The sequence below is a fragment of the Rhinolophus sinicus genome, chromosome 2, assembly GCF_057876585.1.
Source record: "Rhinolophus sinicus isolate RSI-liver-muscle chromosome 2, RSI-T2T, whole genome shotgun sequence".
NCBI classification, from domain to species: domain Eukaryota; kingdom Metazoa; phylum Chordata; class Mammalia; order Chiroptera; family Rhinolophidae; genus Rhinolophus; species Rhinolophus sinicus.
In genome coordinates this window covers 119,190,149-119,206,667 of record NC_142502.1, presented here as the reverse complement: position 1 = coordinate 119,206,667, position 16,519 = coordinate 119,190,149, and the positions used below count along the sequence as shown (strand labels likewise).

The window sequence follows — 16,519 nt, the reverse complement described above, 5'->3', positions numbered from 1 at the left end:
AAATAATGCTAAAATGCTTTAACTAACCTGCACTGCAGCCGCGTCTTGGTTATTATAATGATAGAGCAGTCCAAGGGCAAAATACCTGAAAGAAAACAATGTGGTAAGTGCCCCTCTCCCCACTACCACCTTCTGTGGGCGGCACCCACACAGCACCATCCATGGCCCTGGTACCCACCTGACACCCCCGGCCCCATACTGTATTCAATTCAGAGTTCAACAACAAATTTCAAACAACAAAAGGATCCTCATTTCTGTTTATTTGCTTACGCTATTAAAATATATGCCCTATCAATTTCCAAAAAGGATCACATTCAGGTCTAAGACAAGCTGACAAAACTGTAATTATACAATGGAAAATCACATTTGGAATTGCTTTACAATCTGCATCAAATATTGCTATAATTTCCTATCTCTTCAGTTACCCATTATTAAACCCAATATTAGAAGGCTTCGGAAGGTACGCTGTCTGAGCTGTCAGTAGAAGAAGGGGAAGGAGTGTGAACATGAATGACAGCAATAAAGGCCAACAGTATCCAGGCATCGCAGAGAACAGAACTCCAGGGAGAGTCCTGGGGGAGGTCATCCAGAGGTCAAGAACCTGAGTTTCAATTCAGGCTTCGATACTTACGACCTGTATGACCTTGAACAAGTGGATTAGTTTCCCTGGCCCACCATTTTCTCACTTGCAAGTGGAAGGGCTTAGCAATGATACTGGCATTGCCTGGGCAGTGAGCCATCCCCAAGCTCCCAAGTTCTGTAGGTATGTCCCACTCGTGGTCCTCCTCCTCCCCAGCAAGTGACTGGAGCAAGTGACCCAGGGGGTGTCGCATTTCTTTCCTCAAAGAGCAAACTCTCAAGATGTCAAACTGTTAGCTGGAACCCTTCAACCTCTCAGAAAGTTTCACTGACTCTCCGGACCCTACCATCTCGAGTAATCACCAGGAGGTGTCAGTGCATTTCCTGGCTCCTAAACAAAACCACTCCATTCCACAGGGTATTGGAGAAACCGAGGGAACCTGCTGGGAAAACCAGCACCCACATGGAGTCCAGCATGAGCCATGTTGTCTTGGCATCTGAACAGGATCGAGTGATGTAACTGCCACGGTCCCCGTGGGGTTTCTTCAGGATGTCTGCCATTTCAAATACATAACAGAACTCATAGGCAAAGAATCTTATTGCTTAATGGGGCTCAGGGGGGTCACCCAACATTTTTAAAGGGAAAACCCGAGGCCCAGAAGGGTCGGACTCCCTGGCCACCTGCTTCACCTGCTGAAGGAGCTGCCGGTGCTCATCACGTCCGTCGCTGCGGATGAACTGCCTGTGCACAAGGCCTGGGGTGGCTGCCTACACACTCGTGCACAGACGAAGGCAGAGTTCTCAGCCATAACCTTTATCAATGAGATCAATAAGCCCTCCTCTTCGTCTATTTATCCACATGTCTCTATCTGTTCTTGGTCATCAGTGGCTAAAGTGCCCTATTAATTGTACCAACATCCATGAGGCGTCTTCCACAGGAGAATCCTACATGGGATATAAGGACTCTTAAGAATCACTTCATTTACTAACAAGGCCTAGGACTCATTCCAAATTGTATTCTCTGTTATTAAAGAACTGGTATGAGAGTTGCTGCCCTCCCAGACCCCTGCAGCTGGCGTGCAGACCATGACGACGGTAATCTAACCCGAGGGGCGCTGGCTTGTCACGATGATTTCAGGGTAGTCCCTGGATGAATCTCTTGGGAACTCAAACATCCTGGCCCCATCAGCTTCACAACAGTTTCCCTGCTGGGCGGGGAAGGGCCAGGCACGCAGCCCCGGGCGGCGGGTGGGAGAACACTCACTTTTTGTGCTTCTCTAGCCAGGCAGCGCTGTCTGTTAGGAGACAGGAGTTCTCGGTGACCAGGAGGTCCAGCAGACTGTCGTGGTCAGCCTCCGCGTACAGCTTGAGCAAGGCCGTGTCGATGTCTTCTTTGTAGCCATTTGCTACCTCCGTGCTGCGGACCTCATTCAAGTAGCTCATGAGGAAGCGCTTGCACTTGGCCATCTTCTCCTGGTCCCCCTGGGTCAGCTGGTTCAGGTCTGCATACTCGTGGAGGGGAGGGTGAGACCGTGTGAATGAAGAGCAGGTGGGCAACAGGAAGGGGTAGAGAGAGATCAGCTCCCGGACATCAAGCTGGCCGCTTCTGCAATTACAGTGTCAAACTAAATGAAGCAAAAAGAGAGAGAGAGTACACATAGGCACACAAAACAACACTGGAGGGGTGTGCAGGTCTGCACATGTCTGTGGGGAGCTGGATATCTGGGTAGGCATGCCACAGTGACCATCCTCATTTGCAAGCACGGCAAAGCGCTGGTGAACTGTGTGCTGTCACCTGGTTCCCAAAAACAATCAAGGGGACCACAGTGAAAGATTCACACAACCATTGTGAAGGTGGAATATCAGAACAGCTAAATGCTAAGTCAGCACTGGGCTCCCTGGAAACCCGGCAAAGGAAGAAACACAACATTACTGCTTGATCAAAGGTAGATTACAGTCCTGGAACCAATGTTTTCCCTGGCATTAAATTATTAACAGATTTACTGAATGGTCCATACAGAAGGGACTTTACAGGAATGGCACTTACAATCTCCTCATCAATGATCTTGCAACAGAAGACACAGAAGCGTTTGTGTGGCCATTCCCAGAGCTTTTCGGAGCATAAAGGTAGCACTCAACTCAAATGGCCAGCACAGTGCCCTGCCCTCGCGAGGCCAGGAAGCCACACCTAGTGACGTGCCATGTCTACTTCATTGTTGGGCCCCTCCCATTTCCTCCCTCCAGCCTGCTGTCCTGTCTGCAGCAGTAACAGTTAATGGCAGCACCACCAAGCTGTGGCTCTCAACCCCAGCCCAGGATCAGACCCACCTGTGGGAAACCTCTCGAGCAAACAGAGCTGGAGCCCCGTGCAGACATACTAAACGGGAGTCTCTGAGGCAGGACCCAGGATCTGCACTTCCTGTGACAGGCACTGCATCCGCCTTCCTTCACGCTCTGATCGGCTCTCCTCCATTCTCCCAGCTTCCTGTCTCCAGTCTCCTTTCCGCCCTGTTCTTAACCACCTGGCCCTCTTCTCACCTACACTGGTTCTGTACTACCCACAGGATACAGTGCACACCTCTTAGCATGGCATTTCAGACCCTTCCTAAACAGACCCCAAACCACCTGAAGCTTCCACTTCCACTGTCCCTCCCACCCTCCAGCACTCAGCTCCACTCAGTTTTCCCCGTTCACACGTCATGCCTCTTGGCCTCTGCTGTTGCTGTTCCCTTGGCCCAAAGCAGTGGTTCTCCATGGGAAGCAGTCTGGCTCCCTGGGAGACATTTGGCACTGTGTGGAGAGACTTACGTCATGACTGGAAGGTGCTATCGGCACCAGTGGATAGAGGCCAGGGCTGCTGCTGCTCATTCTACAGTGTGTGAGAGCTCCCGTAACAAAGGATTATCCAGCCCCAGATGTCAACAATGCCACAGCTGAGAAACCCTGCCCTAGGGTATGATTCTCAACTTGGAAAACTTCTGCTCATCATTTAAGGTTCAGGACAAATCCCGCTGGAAGTCTGAGCTCCGCAGTGCTCCCACCCACTCCAGTCACACTGCATGGAGAAGGGGTGCTGTCCTTTCCTTAGATCCCAGCTCTCATGTGCAGTCCAGGTCTCCTCAGGGAGAGAAGTGTCGACTGACTGGATACAAGGACAGGCCGCACAACTCCAAGAGGACTAGACACACAGCATGTGTCTCCACAACACAAAGGATAAACAGGTGCTCTCTTTGGTGCCAACTGTAATTAGTTGGCAGTTGTGGCTTCTAGCACTGAACTGAGAAGGAATCTGGGGACAAGTACCAGATCAATGAGGAAAAAAAAAATCATGAGTTTTTGGCAATGTCTGCTATGGGCATGCTTGTTTTAGGAGCATCTTCAAGTATCAATTTCCTCAAACTTTTGACAAAAGCTGAGCAGCAGTCAATTTAAAGGTAAGCTATTAAGAGGTTGAAGTATGAAGTACAGGAACCTTGTATTAACAACTGACAGGCCCTACATTTATTCTCTTACGAAATCAGTGAATGTTCACTTAGCATCTCAAATTAACCCATGAGAAAAGAAGTTGGGGGACACCCATGACCCAAGTGAGAAGGCCTTTGACACTGCAGGAATAAGACAAAATATAACAGAAAAGAGCCTCGGTCAAACGGACAGAGAATCTATTTAAATCCCAAAGCTACTGATCTTTCCAGGAACAGATGATAACAGCACGGATAATTTGCTTAAGTAAAAGTTATATAGGGCACTGTGATTCAATGAGTAATTCCTTCTTGGCTCAGAAATCTGTTCTCTACAACCAATTTTGTGACAGAGCAAAGGTGAGGTCATGGTGGGCAACAGTGCGGCCTGAGCCGTATGGCGAATACCCTGCAGATTGGGCGGTGGACAGCGTGCTGCAGAGTGGCTTTCTGCTCTGCTTGCTACTGGGATGTGAAGGGTCTATTCAGGGCTTCATCACATCTTATCTTTTCGATGGCTCTAAACTGTGCAGAACCAATTCTAGTCGGACACTATGAAAACCTATCCCACAGGCAATGCTTCAGTGGGGTATTTAAAGACTATCAGAGCCAGTTTAACTTAATCTTCTGCAAGGCATGCTGAGCAAGCAGATAAACCACCACGGCCTCGCCAAGTACACCAGCCTGAGAGGAAGGGAGCTGGGAAAACCCGTGACTGCAATGGGGGCGGGGGAGGGTGAGAGGGCCACTGTCAGAGAAAGGCAGCTTCTGGAGAGACCTAACGATGAGAAGGCCACCTACAAAGTCTTTAGAGGAAGAATTGTCTTCTTCCCAGAAGCACATACTCTTTCTCCAAACTTACAGCTTCTTGCAGAAGAGGAAAAGGGAACAATAGCATTTTCCTAAAGTTTTTCACATGTTAATTAAATTCACTTTTAGAATTCCCTCTCCTGTCTTCGCAGGACTGTCATGTACGCCCCTCATCAGCCCCTATTCTCTTTAAGATACAGGACAGTTAAACTAAGGCTGGGGTTGGGGGAGGGAAGGAGCACCGGTGGCATTTGCTATTATAAACAGGCCTCACCACTGCCACCTGAAGTACAATCTAACCACGGCAGCACTTCCCATCATAGCATCACAGCGGGTAGGGAGGTTGTAACCACAGAGGGGCACTCGCAAGTCTTGCTGCCAACACCTCAAATTACCTGAAGAGCTCTTTAGCTTCCAGGAACTGAAGTTGTGCAAACTGTATAAAACCCGCCTGCTGCAGAATCCTTCGGTACATTACCTGTAAAGAAAGACAGCTTTAATCTCTTATAGATACCTTGAAATCATCACAGGGGGAGAAACTGAATTTCTAATCATAACTCAGGTGAAACGTTAATTATTACGTAGAACTTTGAAGTCACAGGGAAAGAAAAAACAAGGTGTATATGAAATTAATTTCAGTATACAAGTATATGTGTGAGTGTATGTATGTCGATCAACACCTCATTCTTGTAATAAAGCTTTCTATTTAACTATTCTTCCTTCTTCATGGATGCTTTTTCATGAACCCCAATTCTTCCCAAACGCACTCCTTTCTCCTCGTTAACTCGCAGGGTGTCATTGATTGCTTCTACTTCCGGTTGTCCAGATGGATACTAACAACATCAGTATTTCTGACAGTCTAGAAGCCACTCCCTTGGAATTGACACTTCCCAGCAGCACTTCTGAGTGTCCCTCAGGGTACAAGGCCAACACCACTGAATAAATTAATAGACAAATAAGCGTTCCTAGTCCACACTGGAGAAAGGCTGTGTGTGCTCGTTCCTCCTGGTGATGCACACCCCACATGAACACATTACAGTCTGGAAATTCCTGCAATAAAGATGCCGGCTTCTGTTTGTTTAATCCAGTACTACCTACATCGCCTTGCCACAGAGCCCCTTTGCCTTGTAACATTTGGCAACAGCAACACACACTTTAGGAAGTTGTCTGGTGGGGTCTCTAATTCCATCCTCCTCCCTTCAGTGTCCAACTAGGCCAGTGTTCAAGTTTTGGAACAGCTTTTGGGCCTGTCTCTTTGCTCTGTTCTTACTGGCTCCATCACCACAGCACAGGCCCTCATCGCCTCACAATTAAAGACTCTATGACTGCAGTTCCTGCACCTTCTAGGCCATCATGCTGTTCTAGAAGGCAAGGTGCATACATTAGCCACCTTGGTATCCCACATTCCCAGCATAATATCTGCGGTGTCGTAAGCACTTATTGATCTGAAGCTCTATATGATCAATTTTTGTGACCTTCCACTTTGTCATTCACTATCCCCATTTTACAAACAGGAACATTCTGCTCAGAGATGTTATATTTTAGCCCAAAGTTACTAAAGCAGTAAGTGGTTGTGCAAGGATTTAAGACTAGACCTTTCTGATTCGAGAGCCCAGATCTTTCCACTCACTGATTCATCCAGGTATGCAGCAGGTACTTAGTGCTGTTACCTACTGAAGAAATGAGGAGAGTGGCCAGTCAGCACCTAAAAGCTATCACTCCCGTTCCCTCAAACCAGCTCTAAAAGGGGCTCTCGCTATAGATTTGAAGAGTTTTCAAATTCCTTCAGAGAAGTCAGAAAAGGCAGGCTGCCTTTACATTTCTCTTCTTTCATTTCTCTTCTCACCACAGGTTTTTGTCTTTCTTCCCGGACATCAGTCATTTCTGACCTAAAAACTGGCCTATTTATACTGCCCAACACTAAGCAGACAGGAATGGGTCAAAGTTCTGTTGCATGGGGATGCCAGTTCCATTTCCACAAGGAGAACAAATAAAGGCCATCCACTTAGCAAAAAGAATGAAAACGACCCATGAGCTGTGGTAGAAAAATTCTCAGTGACACCCAGGTTTGTTGATGAGAAATCAGCTGAATAACAATTTATTCCTCATGGCTGCAGGATTCAAATACCCCTTCCTAATGGGAAATAAAAACTACTTATGCTAACACTCCCAATCTCCAAGAACGTGGGAGTTATTTTCAATATTTTAGTCTGGGAATGCTACATGTAGACATGGAAGAAGCATGCAAAGAGATTCCTCCTGGATACAAGCACCTGGATGTTGAAACTATGGATGATACAGAGCACAACACTGAATTTGACCTAAAAACACCTAATCAGAAATTTCATCAAGCACAGCCAATTCTTGGTTCTCTGAAAGTGACTGTCTCCTTTCCAGATTGTCCACTCCGACTGATACCTCCACCTGCTCAGGTGACGCTGAGCTACAAAACCTGGAGCCAGAGGGGTCAGCAGGAAAAGGACAAGAAGAATGGCTACATGAGGAGGACAGAGGACAAGAAAGTCTGTTTAGCTTCCCAACATCAGAGCTAAGCCAACAATGGAAGCTTCAGCTTTCTTTTTAACTTACTAGTTCGCCCTTCAGTGTAAGGTGGCTATCAGAATCCCCAGGTGAAGACAGAAAATTAGCACGGCAGACCTGTAAGTAGTGCCACTCGAAACCTACTCTACAAAGACTGAGGGCCCAACACAAGCCGGGAGGAAGAGGTCGCAATGTATTCTGGGAGCAAGAAGACACTGAAGTCCGAACCTGCGTTACTAGAACTACATATCTGAATTGAGATTTCTAACTTTTGTGATTTGGGGAACTGGAAATTTTGTGAAACGGAAGATTCTATTTTAGAGATTTCTATACCTGCTTTCAAGGCTGTATTGTCTAAGTTCAATGTCACACAAAGGCTTCTGCAAAGAACAGTCCTTCCTAGCACTAAATCCAAAGTGTACCTGGTTTTATGGCCCCTCCTTAATATGTAACTGCCTAAATGAAATATAAACTGCTCAATGAATGGAATATTATTCAGCTTTAAAAAGGAAAGAAATTCTGACACACGCTATGACATCGATAAACCTTGAGGACATTATACTGAGCAAAATAAGCCAGTACAGTTTCAGTTTTGCAAGATGAGAAGAGTTCGGGAGACGGATGGTGGTGATGGTTGACCAACAACATGAATTTACTTTATGCCACTGAACTGTAAACTTAAAAATGGTTAAGATGGTAAATTTTATGTTATGTTTTACCACAAGTAAAACAAACAAACAAACAAACAAACAAACAAACAAAAACAACAAGCAAAACAATTGGGATACAAAACCGAAACCGCACAACATTTATAACAACACAAAGTGACAAGGCATGCCTATAAACCCAAAAGTACAAGCCGCTGGGGACAAACCACCAACAACTACAGGACCAGGGTGGTATTAGAAACTGTGGGAAGAAGTGGAGAGAGGAAAAAGGGGCTGTGAGGCCTTGTCAGCCAGAGTCACCAAACTTCTATCAGGAACCATAGAAAGCTGGGCAGGCCATTTGAGAATGGCAGTGGAAGGGGACGTCCCAGGCTCTAGTTTGCCAGTAAGTGCCAACACTGAGAAACTGGGCTTTCAAGACTAAGAAAAAGTCCTTGGGCATTCAAGCATAAAGACCAAGTCATGACATGGGAAAAAAATTCAGACTCTCATCAGATTTTTGACTACTAATGCTTACTGCCAAAAGTTAATGGTGGAACTTATTTAAATTTCTCACTGAATGATAAATGTGAGTCAAAGATTTTATATCCAGCCAAACTGGTCTTCAAGTATAAAGGCTGCAGTAAACTGTTATTAACATGCAAAAACTCAGGGACAGTGTTTCCAGATGTTCATCCTGAAACACCTGCCTGAGAGGATTGCTTCAGAAAAGTAACTGACTAGAGTTAGCAACGTAAAATTGTTGGTGAGAATTCAATATACATTTGCCTATGGAACTAAGACTGATAAATATCAGGGAGACGGTATACCATGTTTCCCTGAAAATAAGACTTAGACAGACAATCAGCTCTAATGCGTCTTTTGGAGCAAAAATTAATATAAGACCTGGTATTATATTATGTTATGTTATATTATATTATTTATTATAAGACCCAGCATTATATTATATTATTATATTATGTTAAACTTGGTCGTATATTATAGCAAAATTAGACCAGGTCTTATATTAATTTTTGCTCCAAAAGACGTATTAGAGCTGATTGTCTGGCTAGGTCTTCTTTTCGGGTAAACACGGTAGTATGTGATGGCTGTAGGCTCTGAAAAAGTAAAGACAATACAACCATCAAAAAACAGGGGAGAATGGGGTGATTACTCAAAAAGTACAATATACTTGCAGACTGTCTTACAGGTATTAACTGGGAATAAATGAGTATTACTTTAACACGGATACTGGGAGAAAACAAGGAAAAGGTAACAAGGAGGTTACTAATTTCAACTATCGCTCAAAGTGAGGAACCAATAGACAATAGGAGCCTCCCTCCCCCAACAACAACAACAAAAGAAAACCGCAGGACTTTTACAAAGTTAATGCTATTAGGGTAACCATTAGAACAAAAATACTGACCCTCACACCAGAAGAAGACAGGCAGGGAGGAAGAGAAGTAAGGGGAGGGAGAAAGCAGAGTGAAGGGACAGAAGGAATTTAGGCTTCTTTGAATATATCATTTTGTTTTGTTGATTTGACTTTTGAATTATGTATTTTACATAATTATAAAACAAAATTAAATTTAAAAAGCAATCCCTATAAAACAGAAGTCAAATGAAACAAATGAACTTAACTATACATTATAAAAGAGTTGATGGCAGTACAGCACAGAGAACTCTCCCAGGTAACTCTCAAACAGAGTCTAAAATTTGACTGGTCAGCCCTAGTGGGATTTCTTCTAAGGGTAAAAAGAATGCCAAGACCCAGAGGTTTATAGGACAACTGGGGAAATGTGACCGCTGATGGGACACTATCTATGAAGGAATCAAGTGTTGATTTCAGGGAGTTATATTGATGGTACTGTGGTTACATTTAAGAGAAGGCATCCTTGTCTTTTAAAGATACCTACTGAAAGCATCACAACTAATCCTTAGAAACACATACACACTCAGGAAAGTTATCTCTAAACCTTTTTGTCAGTATTGTCTGCTTTTCTCTTATGGTTCTATTTTAAACAGCTTCTGCTCCACAATTCATTCCACCAGAGTTCTGTCTGATGACCAGTTCAAAGCTCTGAATCACCCCTTCGTCCATCCTTCATGTTTCAGCCCAGGCATGAGCAGGGTGCGAGGAAGATGAAGGGAACAGGGTCTTCCTAGGACCTCGAGGACGGAAAAGCTTGGAGCTGAGGGCCAAATGGATCTGTGCTACACGTTAACACACACAGCTGTAGAAGCACAGGGCAGTTTTTAGTTCTGCCTGGAGGAAAGGAAGGATTCGGAGAACAGGGTACATTTAAGCAAGGTACTGAAATAGTCTCTTCTCGAGTATGGAAACACACTCCAGTAAGAGCAGAGCAGAAACAACAAGTAAAGCACAGGGGGAGGGTGGAGAGGCATGTGAATGCACATGGCACGTTCCGCTGAATGTGGAAGCAAGGTACGCGGGGTAAAGAGGGCTGGCCCTGATTTCATGTCCAGAGGCAAAGCCATCTCACTTGTCCTGACTTCTGGTCTTTGGATGGTGGTACTGGCTATTTCTGAATTGTTTTAAGGATTAAAAGATGTCTTAAAGAGCCTTGCAGAAGGCTTGCCTATTGTGTAGTTCTCAACAGCAGTTAGCTTCCTGTGTTCTCTACCTTTTAGGCGGAAGGCAGGGTTAGGGGACGCTTCAGAGGTGTGACAGAAGGGAGAGGCAGAAGGGCAGAGAAGTGGGCAGGGCCAGATCGTGATGGGCTTTAAGGGTGAGGACTTTACCTCCGGCAGTGGGGCACCCACTGTATTTTAAGCAACAAATTTGGTCTATATTTTAGAAAGATCATTCCTGTAGTGGCATGGAGAATGGACTACACAGATGTGAGGGAGGCTGTTAAAATCATTCAGGCAAAATAGGAGAAGGGTCTGCACACCAGCAGTAACAACGGGCACTGAGAATAACAGCTGAATTTGCGATCATTCTAAGGGTGTGTCTCCAGGTCTAGAGCTACGTGTGTGGAACAACAGGGAGAAGGCAGGGAGCACGTTAGAAAGGAAAAAACTCAACTGGGATATCAGATTAGAGAGCAAGGTGACTCCTCATATCCTCTGCTGCCGACTGCATCTCTCTGCTCTTGGCAAAAAGAGAGGAGAAAAAGCAAAAATCAGACAAAGAATGTTGAAAGCCTCTTTAAGAAAACGTCACACACTTAAAATGTACACATGTATGTACAAGGAAGGGGCACCCCAACATGTGGCCCCTGTAGACATCTAACACATCCACAGGAGGCAGCTCATGGGGCTCGACGTTAGGGAGGAAAAAGTTGCTGAGAGCAAGCCGGGCTGAGGCAGGTCTCAGACCCCATGGTGGTCTGATCTCATCTGATCTCGCACCTTCTCAGCACGGCCTGCCTGCTCTCAGCACAACCAGCCTGAGCTGGAGGGCTCTTCCTTTCGCTTTTGCTGCCCCCTGCCGACTGCTGACAGGTAGGTCTTATTTTAACAAAATAGGAACAACCGTCAGTTTTTCACTTCGTGAGAGGTGTAAATTCCTAACTATTACATTGTTTTGTACACCTGAAACTAGTAAAAAAAAAAAAAAATTGGGAACAAAGATGAGAAGTTTTTCAATATTTAAATATAGAAAAGGCGCCCTCTTTTGTGAAGTACACATTCTGCCTCTCACCTTCAGAATCTACCCTTCGCAGCAGCATAAAGTAGGACTGAGGCCAAAGAGCATCATTTCATTCCACAATAATCACATAGCCAGGTGAGAATCTGATCGGTTGGTAACAATCAAAGGGATTATTCATTCATGAGAACTTTTAACAGTCGATTTGGATATGTATACGAAGCGTACACACACTAGTATTAGGTTTTATTACTCTCGAAAGCAGAGTCAGCTGAACTAACCTGACAACTGCTCAAGCAGCAAGTTTTAGGGAACATGATTTCAAGAGACATAATTTGTGATTATTATATCCACTGTATTTCCCATATCAACTATATTAAAGTTAGTATTTAAGTGAATTAAAAGTTTTCTCTTAAGGAGATTAATTAGATGGACACCTGCGATATTAGAGCGTTTACTAGTATGGTTAACAAAACTTTTCCTGTAGATAGTAGGAATCTAAACTTTTAAAATCCAACCCCAGCCCAACAAATACAAATTCTAAATTATGGGACAAATGAACCTGATGTTACTCTTTGGGTTTATAAGAACTATGCCCCTGATTCTTCTCTGAAGGCCCACTGAAGAAGGAAGTTGACTAGAAATACAAGTTGGTATATTAAGCACGGAAATTAAGTCAGAGGTTCCAAACCCGACCTGGCCTCTGTCAGCAGGGTCACCTCAGCCCAGCCTGTTTCCTTCTCTGTACAATGTGCATGTGCTGAGAAATTCAATGACAGATACAAACGTAGTCCGCAGCTGGGTCCTGGTTAAATTCGAACGTTTTCTGACTGGTGGCCTTGGAGGCATGCTTTCTGTGACCAGCTAATTACACACCTGAAATTTTTCCTTTGGAATGTTCCTCCGGGCTCCTTTGGCTAAAACCAAAGCCTCTTCCACTCTACGGCTTGCTAGAAGATCCTGTATTTGTTTTTCCAGAGGTAATGGAACCAAGATGTAAACTCCTTTACTTGTGGCGACAATCACTCTTCCTGGGGAGAAATTTGACACTGTTGGAAAGGGGAAGAACGAAATGCCTACGAGAAAACACTTTCCCCTAAACGGGACCATGATCCGATTCATTGATCAATTTCATCAGACTAGAATTCCTACAGAAATGAAAAATTACAATGCTTCTTTTCTTTTTCCCCAACTTTCAACTGTCAGAAAAGGGCAAACACTTAAGACTACATTTCCAAAGTAAGAATTATGATATACCTCACCTGAAAGCTTTAAAAATTTATTTTCTCTCCATGTTAGTTTATGGGAAATGAAGGTTGTAATGCAGCATTCTGAACTGTGGGACAATATTTCATACTCACCCGCCATCCAAATACCGCCAAGTCGTGGCCTAACCTTATTCATTCCCCACAATGCTGCAAGTGAACCTGGCCCGTGGCCAACACTGTCACCATCATTGCACCTGGGGGACCTTGCACAGGCAGCCCACCCAGGAGTCAGAACTACAAGATGAGCTCCTACTGCAAAGCTTTGCAGGTGAGCCCTGCTCCCTCTGGAGATACTGTTTAAGCCAACCGTTATCTGTTCACAGGAAGCAATGGAATGATCTTTTCTTTCTGTGTGAGGGGAGCTCAGGGTCAGCCAGGCCTTTCCTGCTCCCTAGGCTCCTCTTCTTGCGACCCACCATTTCCATTCCAGTCCCGCGGCCTGCTTTGACCCAGCCCTCACCAGTCCTTGCCTGTAACTTTATCACACCTCCCCACCTCGTCTCCTTCCTGCTCTGCTCAGATCTGTTTTCTATCATCACCAGCAAAGTGAGTAAGTTTTCTCACACTCAGATGAGTAAGTCTTCTCTGTACTGGTGTCCCCCTTCCCAGGAAGCGTCTCTTGTCCCGACCTAGTGCGGGTTACATCACCAGCCTCCAGGTGTTCCTGACCCTGTGCCCAACTCTTGCAGTCTGTGTACAAAGCACCGTAACACTGCTGTGAAATGTGCTCTTCCAAGGTGAGTGTCAGGGCCCGCAGCCGGAATCTGACATGCGGAATGTGGGGTCTGAGTCTTAGGAAGTTTATATGCCTGGCATCTCAAACAGGAAAGGCAGTGTTTGCTGAGCCAAACTCCTTATATGACAAATGCACTGCACAAATCTAGATTAGTTCTTGGTTTCAAGGGAATATCATCAAAGGCATTCTTAGGACAACCGAGGAGATCTGAACATGGGCAGGATATTAGAGCCCATTTTCTGAGGTGTGAAAATGACTTTGTGACTATATAGGAAAATGTTGTTGTTCTTACCGTGTTTCCCCGAAAATAAGACCTAACCGGAAAATAAGCCCTGGCATGATTTTTCAGGATGACATCCCCTGAACATAAGCCCTAATGCATCTTTTGGAGCACAACTTAATATAAGACCTGGTCTTATTTTCGGGGAAACATGGTAGGAGGTGCATGCTGAAGTATTTCAGATTAAACGTCATGACTGTCTTCCACTTACTTTCAAACGGCTCAGCAAAATGTTAACAAGTGGTGAATCTAGGTGAATGGTGTACAGTGGTTCACTTTGTTTTTCTCTCAACTTTTCAGTACATTTGAAAATGTTCATAATAAAATTTAGGAGAAATACAATAAATCCCCCGCCCGGCCCCAGCTCACCATTGCACCCAAGAGGAAGCCCTCCCCGACTGCCCTGTTCTGCCACAGCCTCATCTCACAGCCCCCTTCTCACACGCTGTGCACCACTGTGACACTGAACTGCTTGGGTGGCCTGACGTGCAGGGTTCTCTCTGGATCAGATGTGCATGCTGCTTTCTCTCTCCCTGAAGGTGCTTTCACACCACATTTGCTTGGCTGACTCCTAATCACTCTTAAAGGTTTGGCTCAAATGCCACCTCCTTCAGGAAGCCCTCCCGGAAATACTTCCACCTCTGCCTCTCCTAATTGTCCTTATTTCATTTCTATCGAGCTCTTAAACTGCTGCAGCTATTTGTTTAACTGTCTCTCTCCCCATTAACCCTGGAGCCCCTCAAGGGCAGAGTCTGTATTACCATCATCTGTGTATCCTGCTACGCTCAGTGTAAAGTCCTGATCCTAATGGGCCCTAAACAGCACTTACTGAAGAAATAGCATAAAAGGGTGATGACTAACTTTTGGTAAGATTTCCATGTAACCCAGTACCTTCAAAATCCTGTAGAATGTGGCCTTCTTTAAAGGGCAGGGTCTGCTTCTGCTGCTGATCCAACATGCTGTGAACTGTGATGAATTCCTGATCGAGCGCTATGACGTACGGGAAGCAGACGGCTGCCCCGAGCACGTTCTCTGACCAGTGCACAGGGGCTCGCTGAGAAATCCCAGCCACTGTGGCGAACATGCCTAGAAAAACAGGAGGAGTTAAGAGGACCTTCAAATAACTGGGGAATTTTTTTTCCAGTGTATAGATGCAGGAAAAATAATTATATTTCAAGATAGGAAAGATAATATAATACATTGCATGTGTGAAGAACCTTCAATGACTTTGTTTTTTGAGAACTAGCTTCCCCAGGATGTATATCTTAGATTTACTTCCAATTAAAAATGAAGGTAAACAAGTATTTACATATACCCACATGAAGGTTTATAATGCACATGTCCTCACATGCAGGGAAAAAGTTATTTTCAAAGAATTTTAAAAGCTTCATAAGCCTTCTTTTGTATACAGTCCTCCAAATGGTTTGCATCTCTAAGTTACAGCTCTTCATCACACATTCATTCAGCAATGAATATTGAATACATCCAAATATTTATTGAGCACCTACTATGTGCCAGGTACTCTACCAGGCGTCCTATCAGGAACTGTCCCTGCTCAGAGCTAAAGTCTAATTTTGGATATACGTGCACTATAAAACAGAGATAGAACCAATTTTGCAATTCAAGACAGTGCCAGTTAAGTTTGTCAATAACACCTTCTGTATTAAACAACAGTTTATCTTGCACATAAAGCAGTAAGCGAGCCATTTCCAAATGGAACTGTATACAGTCCACAGATTCTGGGCTTACCAAAATTAATACTATATTCACCAAGTAAAGTCAAGTCAATCCATTTTAACTCAGTTTTCAAAGTAGTTGACATAACACACCTTTAAAAACAGGATGCTCTTGTTGCAAATGATTAGATGTGACTGCAGGAGACAAGTGGTTTCTACCGCACTCAACAGAGAAGGGGGAGAGGAGAGAGGCAGAAAGCGATACGGGAGTACTTTAACACTGAAACAATGGATAGTATCTCAAACATATCATATGAGCAAAATTCCTAGACCTGAGAAATCACTGACCCTCCTGAATTTTCTGTGGTTACAAAGATTGAAAAGTACTGCACCTAATCAGGTACAAAGGTCGCTCTTTTCCTCTAAGAGCAATCCTGAGAATGGGTGCCGTGGGGGATCTCACAGGTGTACGTGCCTCGCCCTCACCTATCGCACTGAGGCCCTCGGTGCACAACAATGCTGTACTTAGGACAGTTGTCTGGTCCCCTGAACACTTTCAACACTGGCTCTTGGCATATGAAGTAGCACCAATCGGAAGTGTTAAGATGCGAGAACAATAAGCTTTGTGTGTGTGTGAGTATGTGAGTGTGTGAGTGTGTGTGTGTGTGTGTGTGTACGTGCATCTCCCACTAAGGAGTCACACTGCCTAACGTGAACCATTCACTCGCTCTAAGTATTTCCCTTTGACCATTTAAAGTCTCTAACAATCATTACAAAAAAGACTAACAATTCAACAAAAAAATAGCCAAAGGATATGAATTGGTAAGTCACAGGAGACAAAACACAAATGACTAAGAAGTTCATGAAGAGATCCCCACGTTCATTAGTAACCAGGGGAACACAAGTTA

The 16,519-nt window shown here is 44.6% G+C and overlaps 1 protein-coding gene across 6 annotated transcripts in view; it reads right to left on the bottom strand.

The window, feature by feature from the left end:
• Nucleotides 1-16,519, bottom strand: part of TGFBRAP1 (transforming growth factor beta receptor associated protein 1) — a 68,382-nt gene that overhangs the window by 14,211 nt on the left and 37,652 nt on the right. For all 6 annotated transcript variants that reach the window (XM_074332477.2, XM_088795963.1, XM_074332475.2 and 3 more), the window contains 5 exons: nt 14,827-15,021; nt 12,528-12,682; nt 5,246-5,328; nt 1,844-2,185; nt 28-85 (listed from right to left, as the gene is read on the bottom strand). In XM_074332477.2, coding sequence (XP_074188578.2) covers nt 28-85; nt 1,844-2,185; nt 5,246-5,328; nt 12,528-12,682; nt 14,827-15,021 — 833 coding nt within the window. The remainder of the gene's footprint in view (nt 1-27; nt 86-1,843; nt 2,186-5,245; nt 5,329-12,527; nt 12,683-14,826; nt 15,022-16,519) is intronic.